The 24,393-nt window shown below is 43.5% G+C and overlaps 2 protein-coding genes across 6 annotated transcripts in view; one reads left to right on the top strand and one right to left on the bottom strand.

Moving 5' to 3' along the window:
* Positions 1-24,393, top strand: part of cdkal1 (CDK5 regulatory subunit associated protein 1-like 1) — a 620,961-nt gene that overhangs the window by 1,441 nt on the left and 595,127 nt on the right. For 4 of the 5 annotated variants that reach the window (XM_059653106.1, XM_048562402.2, XM_048562395.2 and 1 more), the window contains exons 2-3: positions 4,313-4,482; positions 20,044-20,156. In XM_059653106.1, the coding sequence (XP_059509089.1) occupies positions 4,316-4,482; positions 20,044-20,156 (280 nt within the window). In that variant the 5' untranslated portion in view covers positions 4,313-4,315. Of the gene's footprint in view, positions 1-4,312; positions 4,483-20,043; positions 20,157-24,393 lie in introns of those variants that run through there. The other variant, XM_059653112.1, reaches the window with a different exon arrangement.
* The window catches only part of LOC132207167 (octapeptide-repeat protein T2-like), a gene marked incomplete at its 5' end in the record, with an annotated part of 8,449 nt that continues 4,438 nt past the window's right edge, over positions 20,383-24,393 (bottom strand). The window contains one exon of the mRNA XM_059642357.1: positions 20,383-20,520. Within this exon, the coding sequence (XP_059498340.1) occupies positions 20,383-20,520 (138 nt within the window). The remainder of the gene's footprint in view (positions 20,521-24,393) is intronic.

The raw sequence follows: 24,393 nt of genomic DNA, 5'->3' as shown, positions 1-24,393 counted from the left end.
CCTCCTCATCTCTGTCTTCAGTGAGCCCTGATGAAGGGTTTTGGCTCGGAATGTTGATATTCCTGCCTCTCTGATGCTGCCTGACCTGTTCTGCTTTTCCACCTCCACATTTATTGATTTTAAATTAGTGCCCCTTCATTTTCAGTCTATACCCTCTGGTCTTAGATTCTGCCACAAAGGGAAACATCCTCTCAGCATTTACCCTGTCAAGCTCCTTAAGAGTCCATCCAATAAGAGTTTATCCACTTTGTTAACACCTTCCACCCCAACCTTAAGTTCACCTGAACCATTTCTGATACCTCTCTCTCCTTCCTGGACCTCTCTGTCGCCATCTCTGGCATCCACCTGGAAACCGATATCCATTTCAAACCTACTGACTCCCACAGCTACCTAGAATACATCTCCTCTCACCCACCTTCCTGCAAAAAGGCCACCTCCTGTTCCCAATTCCTTTGCCTCTGCTGCATCTGCTCCCAAGGTGAGGCATTCCACTCCTGGACGTCCCAGTTTTTTTTTACGGACTGCAACTTCCCCTCTACAGTGGTTGAAAATTCTCTCGACTGTGTCTCCCGCATTTCCCACAACACAACCCTCACACTTCCTCCCCGCAGTAATGACCAAAACAGAATCCCCCTAGTCCTCACGTATCACTTCACCAACTTCCAGATCCAACACATCATCCTCTGACATTTCCACTATCTGCAATCTGACCCCACTACCAAAGACATTTTTCCCTCCCCACCCTTATCTTCTTTCTGGTGGGACCACTCTCCGTGACCCCCTTGTCCTCTCCACACTCCCCACCACCCCTGGCACTTTTCCCTGCAACCGAAGTAAGTGCTACACCTGTCCCTACACCATCCCCCTCACCCCCATCCCAGGCCCTAAGAAGACCTTCCACATAAAACAGATGTTCATCTGCTAGTGTGGTATTCTGTATCCGCTGTTCCCATTCTGGCCTCGTGTACATCGTGGAAACCAAGCGGAGGCTTGGGGGCCGCTTTGCGGAACACCTATTTGCGGAACACCTGTGCTCAAACAACTACATCTCCCAGTCGCGAACCATTTCAACTCCCACTGCTACTCCTTGGACAACGTGTCCATCCTGGGCCTCCTGCGTTGCCACAGAGATGCCACCTGAAAGCTGCAGGAACAGCATCTCATATTTTGCTTGGGAACCCTGAAGCCTAAGGGTGCCAATGTGGACTTCATAAGCTTCAAAATCTCCCCTTCTCTGACTGTATCCCAAAACCAACTTAGCTACTCCTGCCTCCTTAATCATTCCTCCCACCTCGAGCCCCACCCCCATCTCCTACCCACAAACCTCATCCTGCCTCCTTGACCTGTCTGTTCTCCCTGGGCCGACCTATCCCCTCCCTAACTCCCCACCTATATTCACCTTCACTGGCTCCAACCCTGCCTCTTTGACCTGCCTATCTTCCCAGATGTTCACCACATCACCTCTATCATCACCTCTATCTTCTCCTTCGTCCATCTTCTATCCGCCTCTTCCTATTCAGAATCCCCATTCCCTTCCCCTCCCCCATTTCTGAAGAAGGGTCTCGACCCGAAATGTCAGCTTTCCTGCGCCTCTGCTGCTTGGCCTGCTGTGTTCATACAGCTCTATACCGTGTTATCTCAGATTGTCCAACATCGGCAGTTCCGACTATCTCTCCTTGAGTCCACTATGTTGCACTGAATTCACCTCTCATGCTTTTAAACTCCAGTGAATAGAGTCACTAAATGAAATATGGGGACCAAAATTGCTCAAAGTACTTTACTCACACCTTATACGCAGTAAGACTTCCTGACTCTTATACACCAACTCAGATGAAATAAGGGCTAACGTTGTGTTAGCCTTCCTGGTTACCTGCTGCACTTCTGCTAGCTTTGTGTTTTATGCACAAGTACCCCTGGGTTCTGTACTTTTTGTTTCCCAAAATAACTTCGCATTTTCCAATATTATTGTATTCCATTTGCCAACCTGTTGCCCATTTAACCTATTAGTGGACCGTGGGACCTGAGCAGAAGCACCCTTTATCCTTGCCATAGTATCGAATAAAATTTAAGATTTTACTTTCTTTTCCCTACCAGGAAGTGTTCATTGGTTTTTCACATCAGTTCTCAATTTGCTTTTAGGTGTTTGATCTGTATGCCCTACATCAGTTCTTAATGTAGAAAACAATTAATAATTGGGGAATTTTTGAGAAGATTATCTTTTTCTGTACGGTTGACAGTGGTATAGCTCTTTCGTATCACTGCTTAATTCTTACAGAAAGAAAGCATTTGCACAATATTTCCATAGCATCAACCTGTTCCAAAACATTTTAGGCTGGTGGACATGAGAGAAGGGAGGTTGAGGACATGGAGTGATTTAAAAACAAGAACGAGTACTAAAATTGAAACATTGCTCAACCAGTAGTCAGCATAGATTCATGAGCACGGCTGCTGAATTAATGGGCACCTTGAGATCAAGTTTGCTGAGAGTAGAATGCACAAGGGTAGCCATGAGTGCATGGGACTATTCAAGTCTAGAAGTCATAGAATCCCTATAATGTGGAAACAGGCACTTCGGCCCAACAAGTCCATACTGATCCTTGGAGCATCCCACTCAAGCTACGCATCCCTGAACACCATGGCAATTTGGCTTGGTCAATCCACCTAGCCTGCATATCTTTGGACTGTGGGAGGAAACTGGAGCACCCATAGTTAACCCATGCAGACGTGGAGACAGCGTGTAAACTCCACATTTGCCTGAGGGTAGAATCGGACCAGGGTCCCTGGTGGTGGGAGGTAGCAGTGCTAGCAACCAAGCCACCATGCCACCCCATAAGTCTTAAAGGCTAGTTGAAAATTTCAACATCAGATGATTTGAGATAGGGACTGCTGATATTCTGGGATACGTAAGAATCAGTTTTATTTTCAAGGCCTCTTTGAGTTTTTCTCAAAACCACCCTATTTTATTTTCACTAATTCATTCATTTTGTATGCTCTAAAATTGTTTTCTGTATTTATGTTGATTTATGTGTATTTGGACTCGCACATAAACAGAATTAGAAATGTTGATCAATATCATCAATTTACCACGCCCTGAAACTTAAAGCCACAACACAAAAGAATAACATAGCATATGCCTGTTATGTTTAAATGTGTGCAAACAAGAATTTTTTTTTAAATAAAGAAGAACACCATTTTACGTACAATTCATCAACTGAGATGATTTCTGCAGACTGATGAGATCACTAACAATTGTGTGTTTGTCTCTAACACAGTCACTGCATCTCAAGCTATTACTTATAGCATAGTATATGAGACACTTTGAGATGTGATGATAATAATTGAAAATCTTCATGGAATAAAACTGTTCAGTGTTCAGTTTTAAATTATCCACTTGACATGTTCATTACAAAAATATCCAGTACAATTTTTTTCTCCCTATAGTAGTTCCTGAACACCTGCACCCTTAATTAGATACTCTATATTCCTTTGCATTCCTACCTTAGTAAACAGATTTTCTTCATTCCCACCTGGCATTGTTGAAATGATTAAAACTACTGCTGCGCTGTTTCTCCCCTTTTGGAACCTGTCTTTCTTTGCAGCTGAACATTCCTCTCGGTTTCCAACCTTGATTCCTACCAACTTCACTGTTGAACCTTTCAAAAATCTTTGTTCAGACTTGTATTTGTGCATAAATATCTATCAAAGATGGTGCATAAGTCAAAGTTTACTACAGAAATAATGGTATTATACTGTTCTTGCAGATTCATTTCCAATCAAAAGGTTACATGTTTAAACACCCATGTTTTTATCCGATAGTGTTCGCATCACTTACATTTTCGGTTTATGTACATGGTTATATTGTGCAATCATGTCATAACATGTTAACATCTAATTGTAAGTTGCATGCTTGTGATTATCAGTAACTCTCTACTGACCTTTTCCCATTGCAAGGTATAATGGGCCAAATTGCCTTTTGTGCTGTCACTTCTTATGATTTCTAAAACATTTTGCAGTGATGTAAATATATTTAACTCTTAATCTCTAAAATAATGTCAATAATGCCTAATTGAAAGTTTAAAATGCCCACAATCATCTGGAGTTTCAGCTCACTTGTTTGGGATACCGGTAATTTATTTAAAGTTAACATTGAAAATGAGCATTTGTTCATTTAAGAAAGTGATATCTATTTTGTGTGAATTGTGTTTTAATGACTGCTTATACAGAAATGTGTATAAAAGTCAACACCAAAAACAAAAGTGACTGTTTAAAATCGATAATGGAATTATATGGAATTCCTCCTTTTTTTTTGTAGATCATGCCAGCTGCTTGTGATTCATTAGTGGAAGACATTGAAGATATTGTATCAGCACAAGATCCAAAACCTCATAATCGACAGTTTGCAAAACAGAACATTGTCCCACATGTTAGAAAGAGAAACAAACACAAGCAGGATGAGGGGACAGAAGATCTACAGGCTGACAGGTGAGTCCCATTTCCAACATTTTATCAAAAGTTGCAAAACTTAACTGCAATTAGTCCACTGGGTAATAGAGAAGGCAAATGGATTATTATCCTTTATTTCAAAGGGAATGGTGTATAAAAGTGGGGCAGTCTTTGCTAAAACTGTACAAGGCACTGGTCAGACCACACCTGGAATGTTGTGCACAGTTTTTGTCCTCTTGTCTGAAATAAGATATACTGGGTTTAGAGACAGTGAACTTTCTGGACTAAGTTAATTTCAGCTGTGGAGGCATTTTCTTATGAAGAAAACTTGAATAGTTTAAGTCTGTTAAAGTATGGAAGAATAAATGGAGACATTATTGAAATGTAAAAGATTTTTAGGGGCTTGACAGAGTAGATGGGGAAAAGTTGTTTCTCCTTGGGAGAACCCAGGGCCAGAGAGTATAACCTCAGAATAAGGAGTCACCCACTTAAAACAGACAAGGGGTGGAATCTTTTTCTCTGAGGATGAATCTTTGGAGTCCTTTACAGCAGAGGCCTGTTGAGACTGGCTCATTAAATATATTCAAGCTGAGGTAGACAGATTTCTGTTCAATAAGAAGGTAAAGAGGCAGTGTCCACTGGTGCGTTTGATGCCTTCCTGTGCCAATAGGTACCACAGAATGCATTATTTCCACCGAAAACAGCATTTTGTTTTTGTTTGATAATTTTCTGATGCCACAAACATCAAGACAAGACAGATGGTCAAGTCAAATCAGCCTCACAATCCCTATAATTGCAAAACAATAAAATTCAAGTACTCAATGAATTTTAAATTTGACCCCAATGGTTCCTAATTAAACTTTGTGAATAACTGATACCAGACAGCAACTTTATTGCTTAAATGAAAGAATTAAAAATTTATAGGATTAATAATACAGCAACTTTAGCAGAATAAAGTTAAACAACAAGGTAATCTAATTAATGTGTATAATTTAAGCCTAAATTCCTTTGATTCTAACCCTACCTTCTCAAAAGACAGACAGACAAACATATATTTAAATTATAATTCAAACGAAAGCTAGCTCGTTCACTTAAGTAGTCTCCATGATCCTTAATATCACAGAGACATGGAATTGTGTCTTGCTTGGTTTCTGAAGACACCATTGTTGCAAACAGCTTCCAGTAGGCCATGAGGGATATTCATTTAACTCTTATATCTGTGATTCTGGTCTCTGAACTTTCAATAAGGTGGTAACTAGAGAGTAATCAATCTCCTTCCCATAGCTTTGATGCCCACAATCTTCCTGGCAAAAACACACTGTTCAAAACCAGTGCAAACTTTGATATCTCTTCGTCCTTTTTCACTATTCTCTTGGTACCAACATCCCTGTGAGGTCCTGTAGAGATCAAGTGTTAACCATCTCTGAGCATAATGCCTTTCTGGAGGTAAAATGTCTGTTGAGTATTTGGAACAAAAATCAACCTGTAATTAACCTACAGGCCTGGTCTCAAACAGCTGTTAGAATGATCCCTTTTTAAACAGAGCCACTGCTCAGAGTCCAGTGGTCACCTTCAGTTTTGAAGTCACAGTTTACAGCTCCAAACTAAAAGGATTGTAACAATGGTAAAATTATGGTTTGTGTAACACAGCCCTTTAAGGCCTGTATTTAGTTAATTTGTATCTCAGTTCCTGAGTTATGCTCAAAGGAATATAAAGAGTGACTTCTTGCCTTGGGAGGAAGAAGACATGTAATGTTACATTTTGTAAATAAACCCAGAATTGCGAGAAATGATTGACATCTAGTTTCCATTTTGTCATCTGGCATCTGAATGAATTAATGTGGTTGCAGTAGGTGGTTACCTAAAGCTGAAGGTTGAACACTTAAAAAAAAAAGTTCAGGCAGATAAGTATAATCTGAGCTATTTTTGTGAAAGATGGCTGAAAGCAAGTGTAAATTATTAGCCACCAATGTTCTATAAATTTGAATCTTATGAGCTGTTGTAAAATGACATAGATATATGGACATAGGTTATGTTTTTACCAATATTGCTTTTTAACAAAAGTAAAATCAAAAGCAAAGTATCTTGTGAACTTGATGACTCTCAGTTGAATCCTAAAGAAGGTGAAGGTGTGTGAAATTTACAAGAAAATGATCAATTAAATGTCTATGAGGCATAATCAGACTTTGATAGATTTTTGAAAGGCAAGATGGATTGTCAATGTATTATGGACTTTTGTATAAGATTACGTGAGTGAAACAGACGGGTTCTAAACAAAAGGAATGAAGATGAAGGCATTTTTAGCAGATCTGGAAAGTGATAGGATTGGAGCAGTATTAATTGATTTATGAATTCTAGGAATGCGCAAGGAATGATTAACAGATGGTTCCGATTGGCTTAAAAGTATCATTATGCAATGAGCTTCGCAAACTGGAACAGCGTTTTTGAAATAATGCATGGCACAGAAATTAGAATTTGAAGAGATGATAAACAGTCTGAGGGAGTTATTAGTGACAAACTTTTAGAGCAGTAATAAGTGTCAAAATCACTGTGTTAGATTATGGTTGTACCTTGACGGTATTTGATGGATTAGTTTAAAATGGTATTTATAGTCACTCGGTGATGAGGATCAAAGGTCAATGGATATGAGAACTTTTACTTCTTGGGTTCAGGGATGACAACACATTGAAATCACAGAAAAGACTGGTTGTTCCATGCAAAATTGTTGGGTAAACCTTTTATATTACTGCAAATGTTGTGTCAATGGAGATAACCGTTGCTGCTGAGCAAGACTTCCATTGAAGAATGCATAAATGAAGTTGAACATGATAAAACACTTGTTTTTGGATGTTATTAGATCCTCACTTTATCCAATCAAGCATTATTGCATTTCCATAAAAAATGCATGGCATTTCTATTCAGTGTATTAAAGAAATGTTAGTAGTATTGAATGATAACAATTTGGAGAGGGAAGAATCTAATTGCCTTCATGTCATGTAGACAGTGTACTCTTCCTTCTTGTCAAGTTGAAAATCTTACTTGAGGACGCAGTTGTGTTTGGATACACAAATGCATTAGAGAGATTAATGGAAAATGTGTAAATTTAAAAATATGAGATGATGCCACCGTGACTTATTGGATGTGTACTCTTAACGTTAAGACTTTAAATCTCTGGCCACCAGTTAAGTAAAAGATTTGGGATAAATCAACAGTATTTTCAGTTTACGTTTTGTAGATGTGCAACCAGATTCAGTTTGTTTACACTAATGGTAACATAAAAGGGTGCTTGTAAATAATGCTGTGGGAAAATATATGGGTACTGCTGGCTACATTTCTGGTGGACAATGGAGGAGAATTTGTTAATGGCACATTTAAAGGCCCTGAAAATATAAACATTACTGAAAAGAGACAAGAAGTGAAGACTTCTCATCTTGCGTCCGTTAGGACCGTGATCCAAGAAACAAAAAGAGAGAAATTTATACAGCACGAGAAGAAGATGCAGATTGATTAGGCTATTGTTAGCATGTAGATGAAGCGGGAGTAGTTGCCATTTTAGTTCTTAGACCAGGGAGTTTGACCCTGTTGCCTTGGAATGCAGCAGTAATTGGAGTTTCCATTATCCCTTTTTGATTCTCATGAGAACAGTACAATGGGTGTATAAATTATTTTTGCTTACATAAAACAGTATCCTTTAATATATAAGATAATAGGTATTTAAGGAATAAAAGAATAGCAAAAGTAAGATTAGGGCCAATCAAGGATAGTAGCGGGAAGTTGTGTGTGGAGTCAGAGGAGATAGGGGAAGTACTAAATGAATATTTTTCGACAGTATTCACTCTAGAAAACGACAGTGTTGTCGAGGAGAATACTGAGATACAGGCTACTAGACTAGGTGGGATTGAGGTTCACAAGGAAGCGGTATTAGAAATCCTTCAGAGTGTGAAGATAGATAAGTCCCCTGGGCCGGATGGGATTTATCCTAGGATCCTCTGGGAAGCCAGGGAGGAGATTGCGGAGCCTTTGGCATTGATCTTTAACTCGTCATTGTCTACAGGAATAGTGCCAGACGACTGGAGGATAGCAAATGTGGTTCCCCTGTTCAAGAAGGGGAGTAGAGACAACCCTGGTAATTATAGACCAGTGAGCCTTACCTCAGTTGTTGGTCAAGTGTTGGAAAAGGTTATAAGAGAGAGGATTTATAATCATCTAGAAAAGAATAAATTGATTATGGATAGTCAGCACGGTTTTGTGAAGGGTAGGTCGTGCTTAACAAACTTTATTGAGTTCTTTGAGAAGGTGACCAAACGGGTAGATGAGAGTAAACTGGTTGATGTGGTGTATATGGATTTCAGCAAGGTGTTCGATAAGGTTCCCCACAGTAGGCTATTGTACAAAATGCGGAGGAATGGGATTGTGGGAGATATAGCAGTTTGGATCAGAAATTGGCTTGCTGAAAGAAGACAGGGGGTGGTAGTTGATGGGAAATGTTCATCCTGGAGACCAGTTACTAGTGGTGTACCGCAAGGGTCGGTGTTGGGTCCACTGCTGTTCGTCATTTTTATAAATGACCTAGATGAGGGCGTAGAAGGATGGGTTAGTAAATTTGCAGATGACACTAAGGTCGGTAGAGTTGTGGATAGTGACGAAGGATGCTGTAGGTTGCAGAGAGACATAGATAAGCTGCAGAGCTGGGCTGAGAGGTGGCAAATGGAGTTTAATGCAGACAAGTGTGAGGTGATGCACTTTGGTAGGAGTAACCAGAAGGCAAAGTACTGGGCTAAAGGTAAGATTCTTGGTAGTGTAGATGAGCAGAGAGATCTTGGTGTCCATGTACACAGATCCTTGAAAGTTGCCACCGAGGTTGACAGGGCTGTTAAGAAGGCATACAGTGTTTTAGCTTTGATTAATAGAGAGATCGAGTTCCGGAACCAAGAGGTTATGGTGAAGCTGTACAAAACTCTGGTGTGGCCGCACTTGGAGTATTGCGTACAGTTCTGGTCACCGCATTGTAAGAAGGATGTGGAAGCTTTGGAAAGGGTGCAGAGGAGATTTACTAGGATGTTGCCTGGTATGGAGGGAAGGTCTTATGAGGAAAGGCTGAGGGACTTGAGGCTGTTTTCATTAGAGAGAAAAAGGTTGAGAGGTGACTTAATTGAGACATATAAAATAATCAGGGGGTAGATAGGGTGGATAGGGAGAGCCTTTTTCCCAGGATGGTGACGCCGAGCACGAGGGGGCATAGCTTTAAACTGAGGGGTGAAAGATATAGGACAGATGTCAGAGGTAGTTTCTTTACTCGGAGAGTAGTCAGAGAATGGAACGCTTTGCCTGCAACGGTAGTAGATTCGCCAACTTTAAGTACATTTAAGTTGTCATTGAACAAGCATATGGACGTACGTGGAATAGTGTAGGTTAGACGGGCTTCAGATCGGTATGACAGGTCAGCACAACATCGACGGCCGAACGGCCTGTACTGTGCTGTTGTGTTCTGTGTTCCTTCCAGCACATGCAAATGCATTGCACTGCAAGCCCAGCTGATAATCTCAATGTAGTTTTTCGTATAATTTTAAGACAGTTGGATCATTTAATAAAAAGTGGCCAGTTGCAATATTCACATCTAATTGTGAAATTACTGTTCTGAGTCATGGTAAGCGTGGGCTGGTTGAGCACGACTGGTATGCTACCTGCTCCAAATGGTCAGCTAGGTTGTCATGTGGTGAGGCACACATCACGTGATGAGGTGCTGGAGACAAAGACAGAAGTGCAGAATTCTTATAAGATGGCATCAGATATTGAAGCAATACTCTGCTAATGTAGTTTCTTCGTCTTCCTTTGCCCACAAAAGGACACTTCTGCAGCAGCAATTTTTTTTCTGGGCTGTATTTCCTGACACAGTGTGTACTTTCAAAGGGAGAGATTGAAACTGGCGCCATTTCTAACTTTAGTTCCTTCATACCTCTGGAGATGGAAAGAGTGGCCAATCAACACGGACAGTGATTTGATAGGCAAAGAAGTGCAAGCTAGTTCAGACCAAAGATTTGCACCTTTAGTGTGCCACTTTACATGTGATAGAGGTAAACCTTGCTTTGGTGGCTTAATACCAATTCAAATGTAGCAAGTGTAACTACTGTCCTGTTCTTAGCAATTGGGGAAGTGCAAATAGGTGCGGTTTGAGACAAAAGATGGATAAAGGACAACAGAATTGACAGTTGTTACTCCTCCATTGTTTCTCTGTGCTCCCTGGGCCGAACCTGCATGTCGTCTCCTGCTTCATTGACTGAGCCTATGCCTGCATGGATGCACGGAGGGCTTTCTTTGGCAGTGCCTTCCTGGACTCCAGAACCTAGCAGACGTGTACCACAGGCACCTCGGCTGTTAACAGGGCATACAGAAGCCTGACATCATAGAACACGCGTTTTAAATGCTCAATGGGCTTCACGTGGGTGTGTAATGTTTATGTTTATTTAAATGAACCAACTATTCTTCCTTCTCCTCCATCTACTTTATAAGGTCCCAATTTCCAAATGCACAGTATTCTACAAGAGCACGATATGAGCAGGTTTGAAGAGAAGCCGAGTGTGTGAATGTGATGTTTGGAGTTTTGAAATAACGTACCTCCTAAGGCACTGTTGGCTCATTTTGTTGAAAAAACTAATGCTGTGTTTCTATACTTGTGTTGAGTGTGTCCCATATTTTGAGTTGAATGTCTGTCCATCCTGTTCAGCTTGTGGAGTGACATGTGGCTGTGCCTGGTGGCGCTCCTGCTATTGCTGTCATTGGTGTTGCTGTTTCTATTGCTTCCTGTCAGAAGTTCATGATGTAGCTGAACAAAGCTACCTCTGTTTAATCTTGACGTTTGCCAGCAGGAAAGGTCATATCAATTTGAGTTAAGTCCATTGTAGGTGATTGCCATAGGTTAGTAATTGCCTGTGAAGCTGTAAAATCATGCTCAAAGCAGGTGCTCTGAGAGCAAAACCTTGAATTAGAACTCTGATGGAAGCATATCATATTGTAAAATGTTAACAGGTTTTCCAGAAAGTATGGGGCAGGGGTTTGGAAGAAAGAGATGATCCATGGTAAGGTGAAAGGCAAGAAGTTAAATCACCCAAAGGGATGATCGTGCAAAGCAAAAAGAGGTGTTAATGGAATAAGTAAAGAAACAAAAGATGGTTCAATTGGGGGCATCCTTGTCGTAGAAGAATCATTCCTGGTTGTTGATATCTGAAATGGTGGGACCAGTGGTCATGACCTTAAATTGTTGAACTCTGTGTTTAGTCTGGAAAGTTGCAAAGGACCTAATCGAAAAATGAGGTGCTGTTTCCTGATCTTGTGTTGAATTTCATTTGAAGAACATAGGAGGTCAGTGATAGGGAGGTCAAAGTGGGGTGCACAATTAAAAGAAGCTCAGTCATGCTTGCAGATTTAACAGCAGTGTTATGTAAAGCAAATACTCATATCACCCCAGTGTAGGGGAAACCAGGTTTTGGGCTGTGAACAGAGTGTTCTCAGGTGGGGAAAAAAACTGTTGCATCTGGAAGTGAGGCTGGCTTCATTTCTCCAGGTGGAATAATTTATAATGTGTTCAAGTGGTGGTAGGTGATGAAAAAGTTAGAAAAATGGATGAAAATTTTTCATTTAACCTTGCAATGAATTATGATAAACACAAAGTAAAGCCTCAGAGATAGCAGGAACTGCAGATGCTGGGGAATCTGAGATAACACGGTTATGAAGCTGGACGAACACAGCGGGCCAAGCAGCATCAGCGGAGTAGGAAAGCTTGATGTTTCGGGTCGGGACCCTTCTTCAGAAATGGGGGAGGGGAAGGGGATAGTGAAATAAATAGGGACACACGGGTAGGTGGATAGAAGGTGGATAAAGGAGAAGATGGAGTGAGAGGAGAAATACAGGTCACAGGCAGGGTTAGAGTTAGTGAAGGTGAATGTAGGTGGGGAGTTAGGGATGGATAGGTCAGTGCAGGGAGGACGGACAGGTTGGGGGCGGTGGGATGAGATTAGTGGGTAGGGGACGGGGGTGGGGCTTGAGGTGGGCGGAATGGTTAGGGAGGTGGGGACTAGCTGGGTTGGTTTTTGCATGTGTTTGGGGAGGGGAGATTTTGAAGCTCCTGAAATCCACATTGATACCCTTGGGCTGCAGAGCTCCCAAGCGAAATATGAGATGCTGTTCCTGCATCTTTCGGGTGGCGTCATTGTGGCAGTGCAGGAGGCCCAGGATGGACATGTCATCTGAGGAGTTGGGGGGGTGGGGGTGCGGAATTGAAATGGTACGTGTCTGGAAGGTGCAGTTGTTTGTTGTGAACAGAGCGTAGGTGTTCTGCAAAGCGGTCCCCAAGCCTCCGTTTGGTTTTCCCGATATAGAGGAGGCCAAAACGGGAACAGCGGTTACAGTATATAACATTGACAGAAGTGCAGGTGAACTTCTGTTTGATGTGAAAAGCCTTCTTAGGGCCTGGGATGGGGGTGAGGGGGGTGTATAGGGGCAGGTGTAGCACTTACTTCGGTTGCAGGGAAAAGTGCTGGGGGCTGTGGGGCTGGAGTGGAGTGTGGAGTGGACAAGGGAGTCACGGAGAGAGTGGTCCCTCCGGAAAGAAGATAAGGGTGGGGAGGGAAAAATGTCTTTGGCAGTAGGGTTGGATTGCAGATGGCAGAAATATCAGAGGATGATGCCTTGGATTTGGAGGTTGGTCGGGTGGTAGGTGAGGACGAGGGGGATTCTGTTTTGGGTATTATTGCAAATAGGTGGTGTGAGGGATGAGTTGCGGGAAATGTGGGAGACGCGATTGAGGGTATTTTCGATCACTGTGGTGGGGAAGTTACGGTTTTTGAAAAAAGAGGACATTGGGGGTGTTTGAGAGTGGAATGCCTCATCTCGGGAGCAGATGCGGCAGAAGCGAAGGAATTGGGAATAGGGGATGGGCATTTTTACAGAAAGGTGGGTGAGAGGAGGAATATTCCAGGTAGTTGAGGGAGTTGGTAGGTTTAAAATGGATATCGCTTTCCAGGTGGATGCCAGAGATGGAGACAGAGAGGTCCAGGAAGGCGAGAGAGGTGTCAGAGATGATCCAGGTGAACTTAAGGTTGGGATGGAAGGTGTTAGTGAAGTGGATGAACTGTTTGAGCTCCTCGTGGGAACACGAGGCGGCACTGAAACAGTCATCGATGTAACGGAGGAAGAGTTGGGGGATAGGGCCAGTGTAGCTTTGGAAGAGGGATTGTTCCATGTACCCTGCAAAGAGGCAGGCATAGCTTGGGCCCATGTGGGTACCCATAGCCATCCCCTTTGTCTGTAACAAGTGGGAGGAGTTAAAGAAGAAGTTGTTTAGGGTGAGGACGAGTTTGGATAAGTGGATGAGGGTGTCAGTGGAGGGGGACTGGTCGGGTCTGCAGGACAGGAAGAAGCAGAGAGCTTTTAGGCCATCGGCATGGGGAGTGCAAGTGTATAAGGACTGGATGTCCAGAGTGAAAATGAGGTGTTGGGTACTGGGGAATTGGAAGCTCTGGAGGAGGTGGAGAGTGTGGGTGGTGTCACGGATGTAGGTAGGGGGTTCATGGACCGGGGGGGAGAAAATGGAATCCAGATAGGTGGAGATGAGTTTGGTGGGGCACGAGCAGGCAGAGACAATGGGTCGACCGTGGCAGTCAGGTTTGTGGATTTTGGGAAGGAGGTAGAAGTGGGCGGTGGGGGGTTGGGGAACGATGAGGTTGTAGGCTGCGGGTGGGAGGTCACCTGAGGTGATGAGGTTGTGGATGGTTTGGGAGATAATGGTTTGGTGCTCGGGGGTGGGGTCATGATCCAGGGGACGGTAGGATGTGGTGTCGGAGAGTTGGCGTCTGGCCTCAGTAATGTAGAGGTCAGTGCGCCATACTACAACTGTGCCTCCCTTGTCCGCGGGTTTAATGGTGAGGTTGGGATTGGAGCGAAGGGAGCGGAGGGCTGCACATTCTGTGGGGAAGAGGTTGGAGTGGATGAGAGGGGTGGAGAGGTTGAGGCGATCAATGTCTCGACGACAATTAGAGACGAAGATGTTGAGGGAAGGTAGGAGGCCTTGGGGTGGTGTCCAGAAGGAGGGGGTGCATTGAAGGTGGGAGAAGGGGTCAGTAGAGAGAGTGTTGGTTTCATGATTAAAGAAGCAAGCGCGGAGGTGGTGGAAAAACTGCTCAATATTTAGACGAGAGTTATATTCATCAGTGTGTGGGTGGAGGGGGACAAAGGTGAGCCCCTTAGTGAGGACTGACTGTTGGTCTTCAGTGAGGGGGAGGTCTGAGGGGATGGTGAATACTCAGCAGGGCTCTGTATTATTGTTCTGTCTCGATGCTGGCTGTGAAAGCGGTGGGTGGAGCGACGTCGGCCCGCAAATTGGAAATGTTGTTGGAAGTGTGTCCTCGATGTTTGTGTTGGCGGCAGCGGCGTTCTCCATGTCTGTGTTGGCCTTGGAAACAAAGGCAGCGGCGGCATCAACAGTGAGGATTTCACAAGTTTCAAAATCTCCCCTTCCCCGAACACATGCCAAAACCAACTCAGCTAGGCCCTGCCTCTCTAACCATTCCTCCCACCTCAAGCCCCACCTCCATCCCCGACCCACTAACCTCATCCCGCCCCCCTGATGTGACCATCCTCCCTGGGCTGACCTATCCCCCCTAACTCCCCATCTACATTCACCTTCACTGGCTGTAACCCCACCTCTTAGACCTGTCTGTCTCCTCTCACCCTATCTTCTCCTTTATCCATCTTCTATCTGCCTCCCCCGTCTCCCTATTTATTTCAGAATCCCCTTCCCCTCCCCATTTCTGAAGAAGGGTCCCAACCTGAAACATCAAGCTTTCCTACTCCTCTGCTGCTTGGCCCGCTGTGTTCATCAGCTTCACACCGTGTTATCACAAAATAAAGCCTTTTGTCTTTGATCATATGACTTGAATACTGTTGGTAGTTCAGAGAATAAGCATTTAAAGAGGATACTTACAATCTTCTCGACATGTAATTGTGAGGAAAACACTGCACGGATGTGTTTGTTTATCAATCCTGTTTTTTGTCTTTTATACTTGAATGTGTGTTCTGTGTCAAAGATTGGTACATAAATTGTTGTCAGAAAAGTGTTCTTAAGCTAGAAATATACATTTGGCATAGGTTTTGAGCCTATCAAACAAATCTGCTTACAAAGTTGCTCCTAAGTCTTTAATACCATTGGGAGCAGGATCAAGATAGAATTTAATGTATACCAGTTTAGAAGTGAGAAGTAAAATAACAGCATCGGAGAGGAAAAGCAGTAATGAGGTGAGCGTATTACAGTGAAAAACTGTTGCTTGTACTTTGGTTGTTTTATCTATGATTTTTGTGTTTCAATCTGATACTGAGGTAAAACACGCCATGCAATCCATGTAAAAGGAATGTCTCTGAAATAGCTGACAGCTGGGCTGTCAGGATGGCAGTTTCCTTCCTTAAAGGACATTAGTGAACCAACAATCGGCAATGGATTCATGGTCATCACCAGATATTTTTGAATGAAATTCGACCATCTGCCATGGCAGGATTTGAAACCAGGTCCACAGAACATCGCCTGTGTCTCTGGCTTAATGTTTCAGCAATAATACTGCAAGGCCATTGCCTCCCCTCCATGTAGGATCCATTTGGCTGTAGGTAAGTAACAGCAAGGAAAAGAAGAGACTGGAATATATAGGAGTAGTGAATGGATCCACAAACAGTAGCCACAATGTAGGAAAGGGTATCAATCTACAAATAATAGGAGGATGTAAAAATAGAGCATAATTATGGGTGACGTTACTCATGTTCATTGGGTCTGTTAAGTTGGAAAGGGTAGCTATGACAACAAATTCTGAAACAGATAAACCAATTATGGCTAACCAAAGGTGTTAGGAGACTATAAGGTCGAAAGAAAAAGCCCAAAAGTAAGTGATAGCTCTGAAGATTTTGGGTAAATTTATAATCCAGCAAAGGAAGATGAAAACAATGACAGAGAGGGAAAAATTAAACTAGCAGTGTAGACTAGTGAGAAGTTTAAAAAAAAACTAACAACAACTGACACATAAAGAGGAAGAGAGAGGCCAAAGGCCCCTTAGAAAAAGAATCAGGGAGATAATTACGAGCAACAATGAAATGGCAGAGGAGTTAAACAGATATGGTGCATCAATCTTTATGATACAAGATACTTCAAACATCCCTTTAATACTTAATTCCTTCCCCATATTCTTTAGTATCATCTAGAGAAGTAGCATTAGACAAATGAATGGGACTAAAGGCTCATGGTGAATATCCTGGTCCTGATAGCTTTCATCCTGGATCCTAAAAGAAATAGCTACAGTGATAATGGATGCACTGAGTTTTAAGTTTCCAAAAATCATTAGATTCTGGAGAAATACTGGAGGATTAGAAAATTGCCGATGTGATACCCCTAATCAAAAGGGGAGGGAGGCAATAGGTCAAAAGTGCCAACCAGAGTAGATAGAGGGTAACCAGTAGATGTTTGGTATTTGGACTTTCAAGAGATGTATCACAAAATACTTGCCAGAAGGTTAATTCATAAGATAAGAACCCATGATTTTAGAGGTAGTATATTGGCATGAATAGAGAATTGACTCATGGGTATGAAACCACCCAGGTTGACAGTGCTGTTAAGAAGGCATACAGTGTTTTAGCTTTTATTAATAGAGGGATCGAGTTCCAGAACCAAGAGGTTATGGTGAAGCTGTAAAATACGCTGGTGTGGCCGCACTTGGAGTATTATGTACGTTTCTGGTCACCGCATTACAAGAAGGACGTGAAAGCTTTGGAAAGGGTGCAGAGGAGATTTACGAGGATGTTGCCTGGTATGGAGGGAAGGTCTTATGAGGAAAGGCTGAGGGACTTGAGGCTGTTTTCGTTAGAGAGAAGAGGTTGAGAGGTGACTTAATTGAAACATATAAAATAATCAGAGGGTTAGATAGGGTGGATAGGGAGAGCCTTTTTCCTAGGATGGTGACGCCGAGCACGAGGGGGCATAGCTTTAAACTGAGGGGTGAAAGATATAGGACAGATGTCAGAGGTAGTTTCTTTACTCAGAGAGTAGTCAGAGAATGGAACGCTTTGCCTGCAACGGTAGTAGATTTGCCAACTTTAGGTACATTTAAGTCGTCATTGGATAAGCATATGGATGTACATGGAATAGTGTAGGTTAGATGGGCTTGAGATCGGTCTGACATGTCGGCACAACATCGAGGGCTGAAGGGCCTGTACTGTGCTGTAATGTTCTATGAAACAGCGTGTGGGGATAAGGATAATAAAATGTGAGGCTGGATGAACACAGCAGGACAAGCAGCATCTCAGGAGCACAAAAGCTGACGTTTCGGGCCTAGACCCTTCATCAGAGAGGGGGATGGGGAGAGGGAACTGGAATAAATAGGGAGAGAGAGGGGGAGGCGGACCGAAGATGGAGAGTAAAGAAGATAGGTGGAGAGAGTGTAGGTGGGGAGGTAGGGAAGGGATAGGTCAGTCCAGGGAAGACGGACAGGTCAAGGAGGTGGGATGAGGTTAGTAGGTAGCTGGGGGTGCGGCTTGGGGTGGGAGGAAGGGATGGGTGAGAGGAAGAACCGGTTAGGGAGGCAGAGACAGGTTGGACTGGTTTTGGGATGCAGTGGGTGGGGGTGAAGAGCTGGGCTGGTTGTGTGGTGCAGTGGGGGGAGGGGACGAACTGGGCTGGTTTAGGGATGCAGTAGGTGAAGGGGAGATTTTGAAACTGGTGAAGTCCACATTGATACCATTAGGCTGCAGGGTTCCCAGGCGGAATATGAGTTGCTGTTCCTACAACCTTCGGGTGGCATCATTGTGGCACTGCAGGAGGCCCATGATGGACATGTCATCTAAAGAATGGGAGGGGGAGTGGAAATGGTTTGCGACTGGGAGGTGCAGTTGTTTGTTGCGAACTGAGCGGAGGTGTTCTGCAAAGCGGTCCCCAAGCCTCCGCTTGGTTTCCCCAATGTAGAGGAAGCCGCACCGGGTATAGTGGATGCAGTATACCACATTGGCAGATGTGCAGGTGAACCTCTGCTTAATGTGGAATGTCATCTTGGGGCCTGGGATGGGGGTGAGGGAGGAGGTGTGGGGACAGGTGTAGTATTTCCTGCGGTTGCAGGGGAAGGTGCCGGGTGTGGTGGGGTTGGAGGGCAGTGTGGAGCGAACAAGGGAGTCACGGAGAGAGTGGTCTCTCTGAGAGTGGTCTCCTCCCCCCACTGCACCACACAACCAGCCCAGCTCTTCCCCCCCACCCACTGCATCCCAAAACCAGTCCAACCTGTCTCTGCCTCCCTAACCGGTTCTTCCTCTCACCCATCCCTTCCTCCCACCCCAAGCCGCACCCCCAGCTACCTACTAACCTCATCCCACCTCCTTGACCTGTCCGTCTTCCCTGGACTGACCTATCCCCTCCCTACCTCCCCACCTACACTCTCTCCACCTATCTTCTTTACTCTCCATCTTTGGTCCGCCTCCCCCTCTCTCCCTATTTATTCCAGTTCCCTCTCCCCATCCCCCTCTCTGATGAAGGGTCTAGGCCCGAAACGTCAGCTTTTGTGCTCCTGAGATGCTGCTTGTCCTGCTGTGTTCATCCAGCCTCACATTTTATTATCTTGGAATTCTCCAGCATCTGCAGTTCCCAATATCTGTGGGGATAAGGAGTTCTTTTCCACGTTGGATATCTTTGACTAGTAGGGTTCTACAGGGATCAGTGCTGCGACTGCAGTTGTTTACAGCATATATCGATGACTTGGGGAGGAAGGAAGTAAACATAGTAGCTTCATTTGCGGCCAACATGGATAAAGGTGGAAAGTTAAGCCATGAGGGATGCAAACAGGTTACAGAGAGATGGTTACAGTTTGAGTGGACAAGAAATTTGCAAATGGTGTATAATGTGGGAAAGCATGAAGTTGTTCATTTTGGAAGGGAGAATAAACAAACAGAATGTTATTTGAATGGAGAAAACCTGGAGAAAGGTCTTACACAAAGGGACTGGGGTTACTTAATACATGAGACACAAAACGAGCACACAGGTGCGGAAATAATCAGGAAAGCTAATGGAATGTTGGTCTTTATTTCAAGAGGGTTAGAGTGTAATAGTCTTGTTGGAGTTGTACAAGATGCTGGTGAGACCACCTGGAGTACTGCAAGCAGTTTTGATCCCCAGATTTAAGAAAAGGTACTTCTTTGGAAGCACTTCGTAGAAGGTTCACTTGATGATCCCTGGTATGGACGGATTGTCTTATGAGTAATAGCAAAACAGGTTAGAGCTCTACTCATTGGAGTTTAGCAAAATGAGAGGAGATAAGAAGGAATTTCATCTGAGGGTTGAGAGTCTTTGGAACTCATTGTCACAGAGAGATGTGTGCATATATAAGGCTGAGATAGAATCTTGATCAGTGGGAGCATCAAGGGTTATGGGGAAAAGGCTGGAGTTTGGACACGAGGAATGTCTGATCAGCTATGATCTTATTGAATGGTGGACCGGGTTTGGGGGTACCAAATGACTGCCTACTGTCCTATTTCTTATGGTCCTTAAATGTAGCTCTTGTTTTTTCATTCTTTGTCTACTTGTTGTAGTGTTATCCCTGGTGCACAGAAGATCTGGGTGAAGACCTGGGGATGTTCACATAACAGTTCCGATGGAGAATATATGGCAGGCCAACTGGCTGTTTATGGATATAAAATTACAGGTAATTTGCATTTTAAATATATTGTACAGCATTGCACACCCAGAAGTTTGACCAATAAAGCTTAAACTTTAAAGTTTTGGCAAAGATTTGTAGCTTGGGTTGTGGGTGAGGTTGTGAGCAAGTCTTCGTTCAGATGTTTCATCACCATGCTAGGTAACTTCATCAGTGAGGCCTCTGATGAAGCCATGTTTTTCTACTCCACTTGGAATTTATACTGTCCAATCCGTTATGGTGAGTAGTCGAGGATTTGGTCATTGTGGGTTGCTTTCATGTACTCTGAGGTTTGGAACTCCCCCTTGGTCATATATTCAATGTACCATGCAACGACTGCCACAAACATTGTATTGGACAGACAGGATGGAAACTAGCCATCGGAATACATGATCATCAGCTGGCAGTAAAACGACACGACCAGCTTTCCTTGATATCAGTACACTTGGACAGTGAAGACCATCAGTTTAACTGGGACAATGTAACTGTAGTAGCCTAAACCAAACATAGACATGCACGGAAATTCTTAGAGGCATAGTTCTCAATCCATAAGGCAATCAACAAACATATAGAATTGGACCCCATATACAAACCCATACGGAACAAAACCGGAAATGACACTACATACCATAATGGACTGGACAGTACAAATTCCAAGTGGAGTAGAACAATATCGCTTCACTGGATGCCTCACTGATAATGTCACCTAGTGTTTTGACAAAACTTCCGAAGGAAAACAAGCCAGCTTGGCGAGCAAGTCAACAATCTCAAAGCTTAAATTTATTGAAATAAATAATTTTTGCATGCCACTTTAATTTCTTTAAAAATTTGGGAAGTGGGACTGTTATGGTAATGCAGTGTTGTGCAATGTCTTTTTGTGTGGCAACCGGTGATGAGTGGTGTCCCGCAGGGTTCAGTGTTGGGGCAGCTGTTCACCTTGTATGTTAATGATCTGGACGAAGGGACCGGGGACATTCTGGCGAAGTTTGCTGATGATATGAAGATAGGTGGACAGGCAGGTAGTACTGAGGAGGTGGGGAAACTGCAGAAAGATTTAGACAGTTTAGGAGAGTGGTCCAGGAAATGGCTGATGAAATTCAATGTGAGTAAATGTGAGGTTTTACACTTTGGAAAAAGTAATACAGGCATGGCCTATTTTCTAAATGGTGAGAAAATTTGTAAAGCAGAAGTGCAAAGGGATCTGGGAGTGTTGGTCCAGGATACTCTAAAGGTTAACTTGCGGGTAGAGTCATGATTAAGATAGCGAATGTAATGTTGTCGTTTATCTCAAGAGGGTTGGAATATAAAAGCAGCAATGTGCTTCTGAGGCTTTATAAAGCTCTAGTTAGGCACCATTTAGAATACTGTGCCCAATTTTGGGCCCCGCATTTCAGGAAGGACATACTAGCCCTGGAGCGTGTCCAGCGGAGATTCACACGGATGATCCGTGGAATGGTAGGTTTAACGTACGATGAACGGCTAAGGATCCTGGGATTGTACTCATTAGAGTTTAGAAAGTTGAGGGGAGACCTAATAGAAACTTACAAGATAATGTATGGTTTAGAAGGGCTGGACGCTAGGAAGTTGTTTCCATTAGGCAGGGAGACTAGAACCCGTGGGGACAGCCTTAAAATTAGAGGGGGTAAATTTAAAACAGAAATGAGACGGTATTTCTTCAGCCAGAGAGTGGTGGGCTTGTGGAATTCATTGCCACAGAGTGCAGTGGAGGCTGGGAAGTTGGATGCCTTCAAGGCAGAAATCGACCAATTCCTGATCTCAGAAGGAATCAAGGGCTACGGGGAGAGTGTGCAGGGAAGTTGTATTGAAATGCCCATCGGCCATGATTTAAATGGCAGAGTGGATTTGATGGGCCGAGTGGCCTTACTTCCACTCCTATGTCTTATGGTCTTATGTTTGAACCATTTTTTCCCTGAATCTTTATGACAATTTCAATATCATTGTAAAATCTTATTAATATAATAATACATTGACTATTATCTCACTATAGTGATTGATTCAAATCTGCTGTTAAGCAAATGTTAATATTTATTTTGATTCCACTGATTTAATATGATAGAAATATAATTTTATCCCTCTAAGTGCGCATTTTAGCTAACATTGAATGATTTTGATATGATATTAAGCTGAACTGTTTTTAGGTTGATCTTTGTCTGCTTAATTTGACAAATATTCCACTTGCCATGTGTTTTTCACACCTTGAATTCCTAAAGTTCTTTGTGATAGCTTTATTTTCTTATGAATAAAGGATTTTGGATTTATTTCATAAAATAATCCCCCATGTAAAGAAAAGGTATTCTCTTTTTCCTATGTGTCTAATTAGGCGTAATATAACCCTGCATTCGTTGCAAATATCATCTTTACACACTGTTAGATGGATTAAAAACTGAAATATTTGTTAACGTTTACAGAGCAAATTTTAGCTTTTCTTTCTTCGCTTGCTTTCCACCGATTAAGCTTAAATACAGACCATTTGTGAAAACCGAAGTTCATGTCAAACTGATACCAATAGTAGACATAAATGTCATCTTTGGAAACCATGTACTATTTTCCATCAGTTGTTTTATAAAGTTTTGTACTAAGAATGGGCATTGTAATGCAGTGTTGAAAGCCATGCTGTCTTCATCATCTTAATGAAACTAGTTCAAACCAATTTGTACAAATTCAAGTGATGTGATTTGTGTGGGAATTAGCAGGACAAAATATATCTGAACTACTTTATCTGCCATGTCATCCTTGGTACTATTTTCATGGATTTGTGAATTGCAGCTCAAAGTCCCTTCAGTTTTGGATTCCACCTCATAACAATTAAATTTAGGTTTTACTACCTTGCCATATTGTTTCTCTCTAAGTTTATATGTTGGACCTTTTCTCATTTATTTGATACCTCCCTTTCCTACTGAAATCAGCTCCTATCCTGTTGACTAATTAGTATAGGTTTCTGTTTCCAATCCACTTCTCTAATTCTGCTTTATTGTTATGAGGTTTGCTTAGAAAATCAGGATGTATATTTTTCTGTACTTCAGTCCCTTTTTGATAAGTCGATTGGTATTCACCAAGGAGAGGGACATGACTGATGTTGAGGTGAGGGATAGATATTTGATTACTCTACTCTAGGTCAAGTCGGAATAAGGAGGGAGGAAGTGTTGGGTATCCTAAAAGGCATTAAGATGGACAAGAACGCAGGTCCGGATGGGATCTATCCCAGGTTAAGCGAGAGTGAAATAGCCATGGCCTTAACAGAGATCTTTGCAGCATCGTTAAACACGGATGAGGTCCTGGAGGACTGGAGAATTGGGTAAGTTGTCCCCTTGTATAAGAAGGGTAGCAGGGATAACCCAGGTAATTATCAACCGGTGAGCCTGATGTCAGTGGTCGGGAAGCTGCTGGGGAAGATACTGAGAGATAGGATCTATTACCATTTGGAAGAAAGTGGGCTAATCAGTGACAGACAACATGGTTCTGTGCAGGGCAGATCATGTCTTACCAACTTGATAGAATTCTTAGAGAACGTGACAAAGTTGATTGAGGGAAAGGCTGTAGCTGTCAGATACATGGACTTCAGTGAGGCATTTGATAAGGTTCGCCATGGCAGGCTAATTTAGAAAGTGAAGTCGCATGGGCTCCAGGGTGTGCTAGCGAGATGGATTAAAAAACTGGCTCGGCAACAGGAGACAGAGAGTAGTAGTGGAAGGGGGTTTCTCAAATTGGAGACCAGTGACCAGTGTGTTCCATATGGATCTGTGCTGGGACCACTGATGTATGTGATATACGTAAATGATTTGGAGGAAGGTACACGTGGTCTGATTAGCAAGATTGCAGATGACACTGGCGCTCTCTGGCGCGCGCTCTCACGCGCGTGGTCCCTCGGGCACTCTCTCTCGCGCTCAATCGCACGCGCTCCCCCTCGCGCTCTCCATCGCGCGCAGCGCGCTGCCCCTCGCGCTCTCCATCGCGCGCGCGCGCTCCCCCTTGCGCTCTCCATCGCGCGCGCGCGCTCCCCCTCGCCCTCTCCATCGCGCGCGCGCGCTCCCCCTCGCGCGCGCTCTCTTGCTTGCACACGCGCTTGCGCGCTCTCTTTGGCGCTCTTGCTCACTCTAGTGCGCGCTCCCTCGCCCTCTTTCGCGCGCGCTGTCTCTCTTTCGCGCTCTTGCTTACTCGAGCGCGCGCTCCCTCGCCCTCTCTCGCGCGCGCTGTCTCTCTTTCGCGCTCTTGCTTACTCTAGCGT

Source organism: Stegostoma tigrinum, chromosome 2 (genome assembly GCF_030684315.1).
Source record: "Stegostoma tigrinum isolate sSteTig4 chromosome 2, sSteTig4.hap1, whole genome shotgun sequence".
In the NCBI taxonomy this organism is placed as follows: Eukaryota; Metazoa; Chordata; class Chondrichthyes; order Orectolobiformes; family Stegostomatidae; genus Stegostoma; species Stegostoma tigrinum.
Note: the sequence above shows the minus strand (reverse complement) of the source record. Positions and strands in the feature narration are given on the sequence as shown.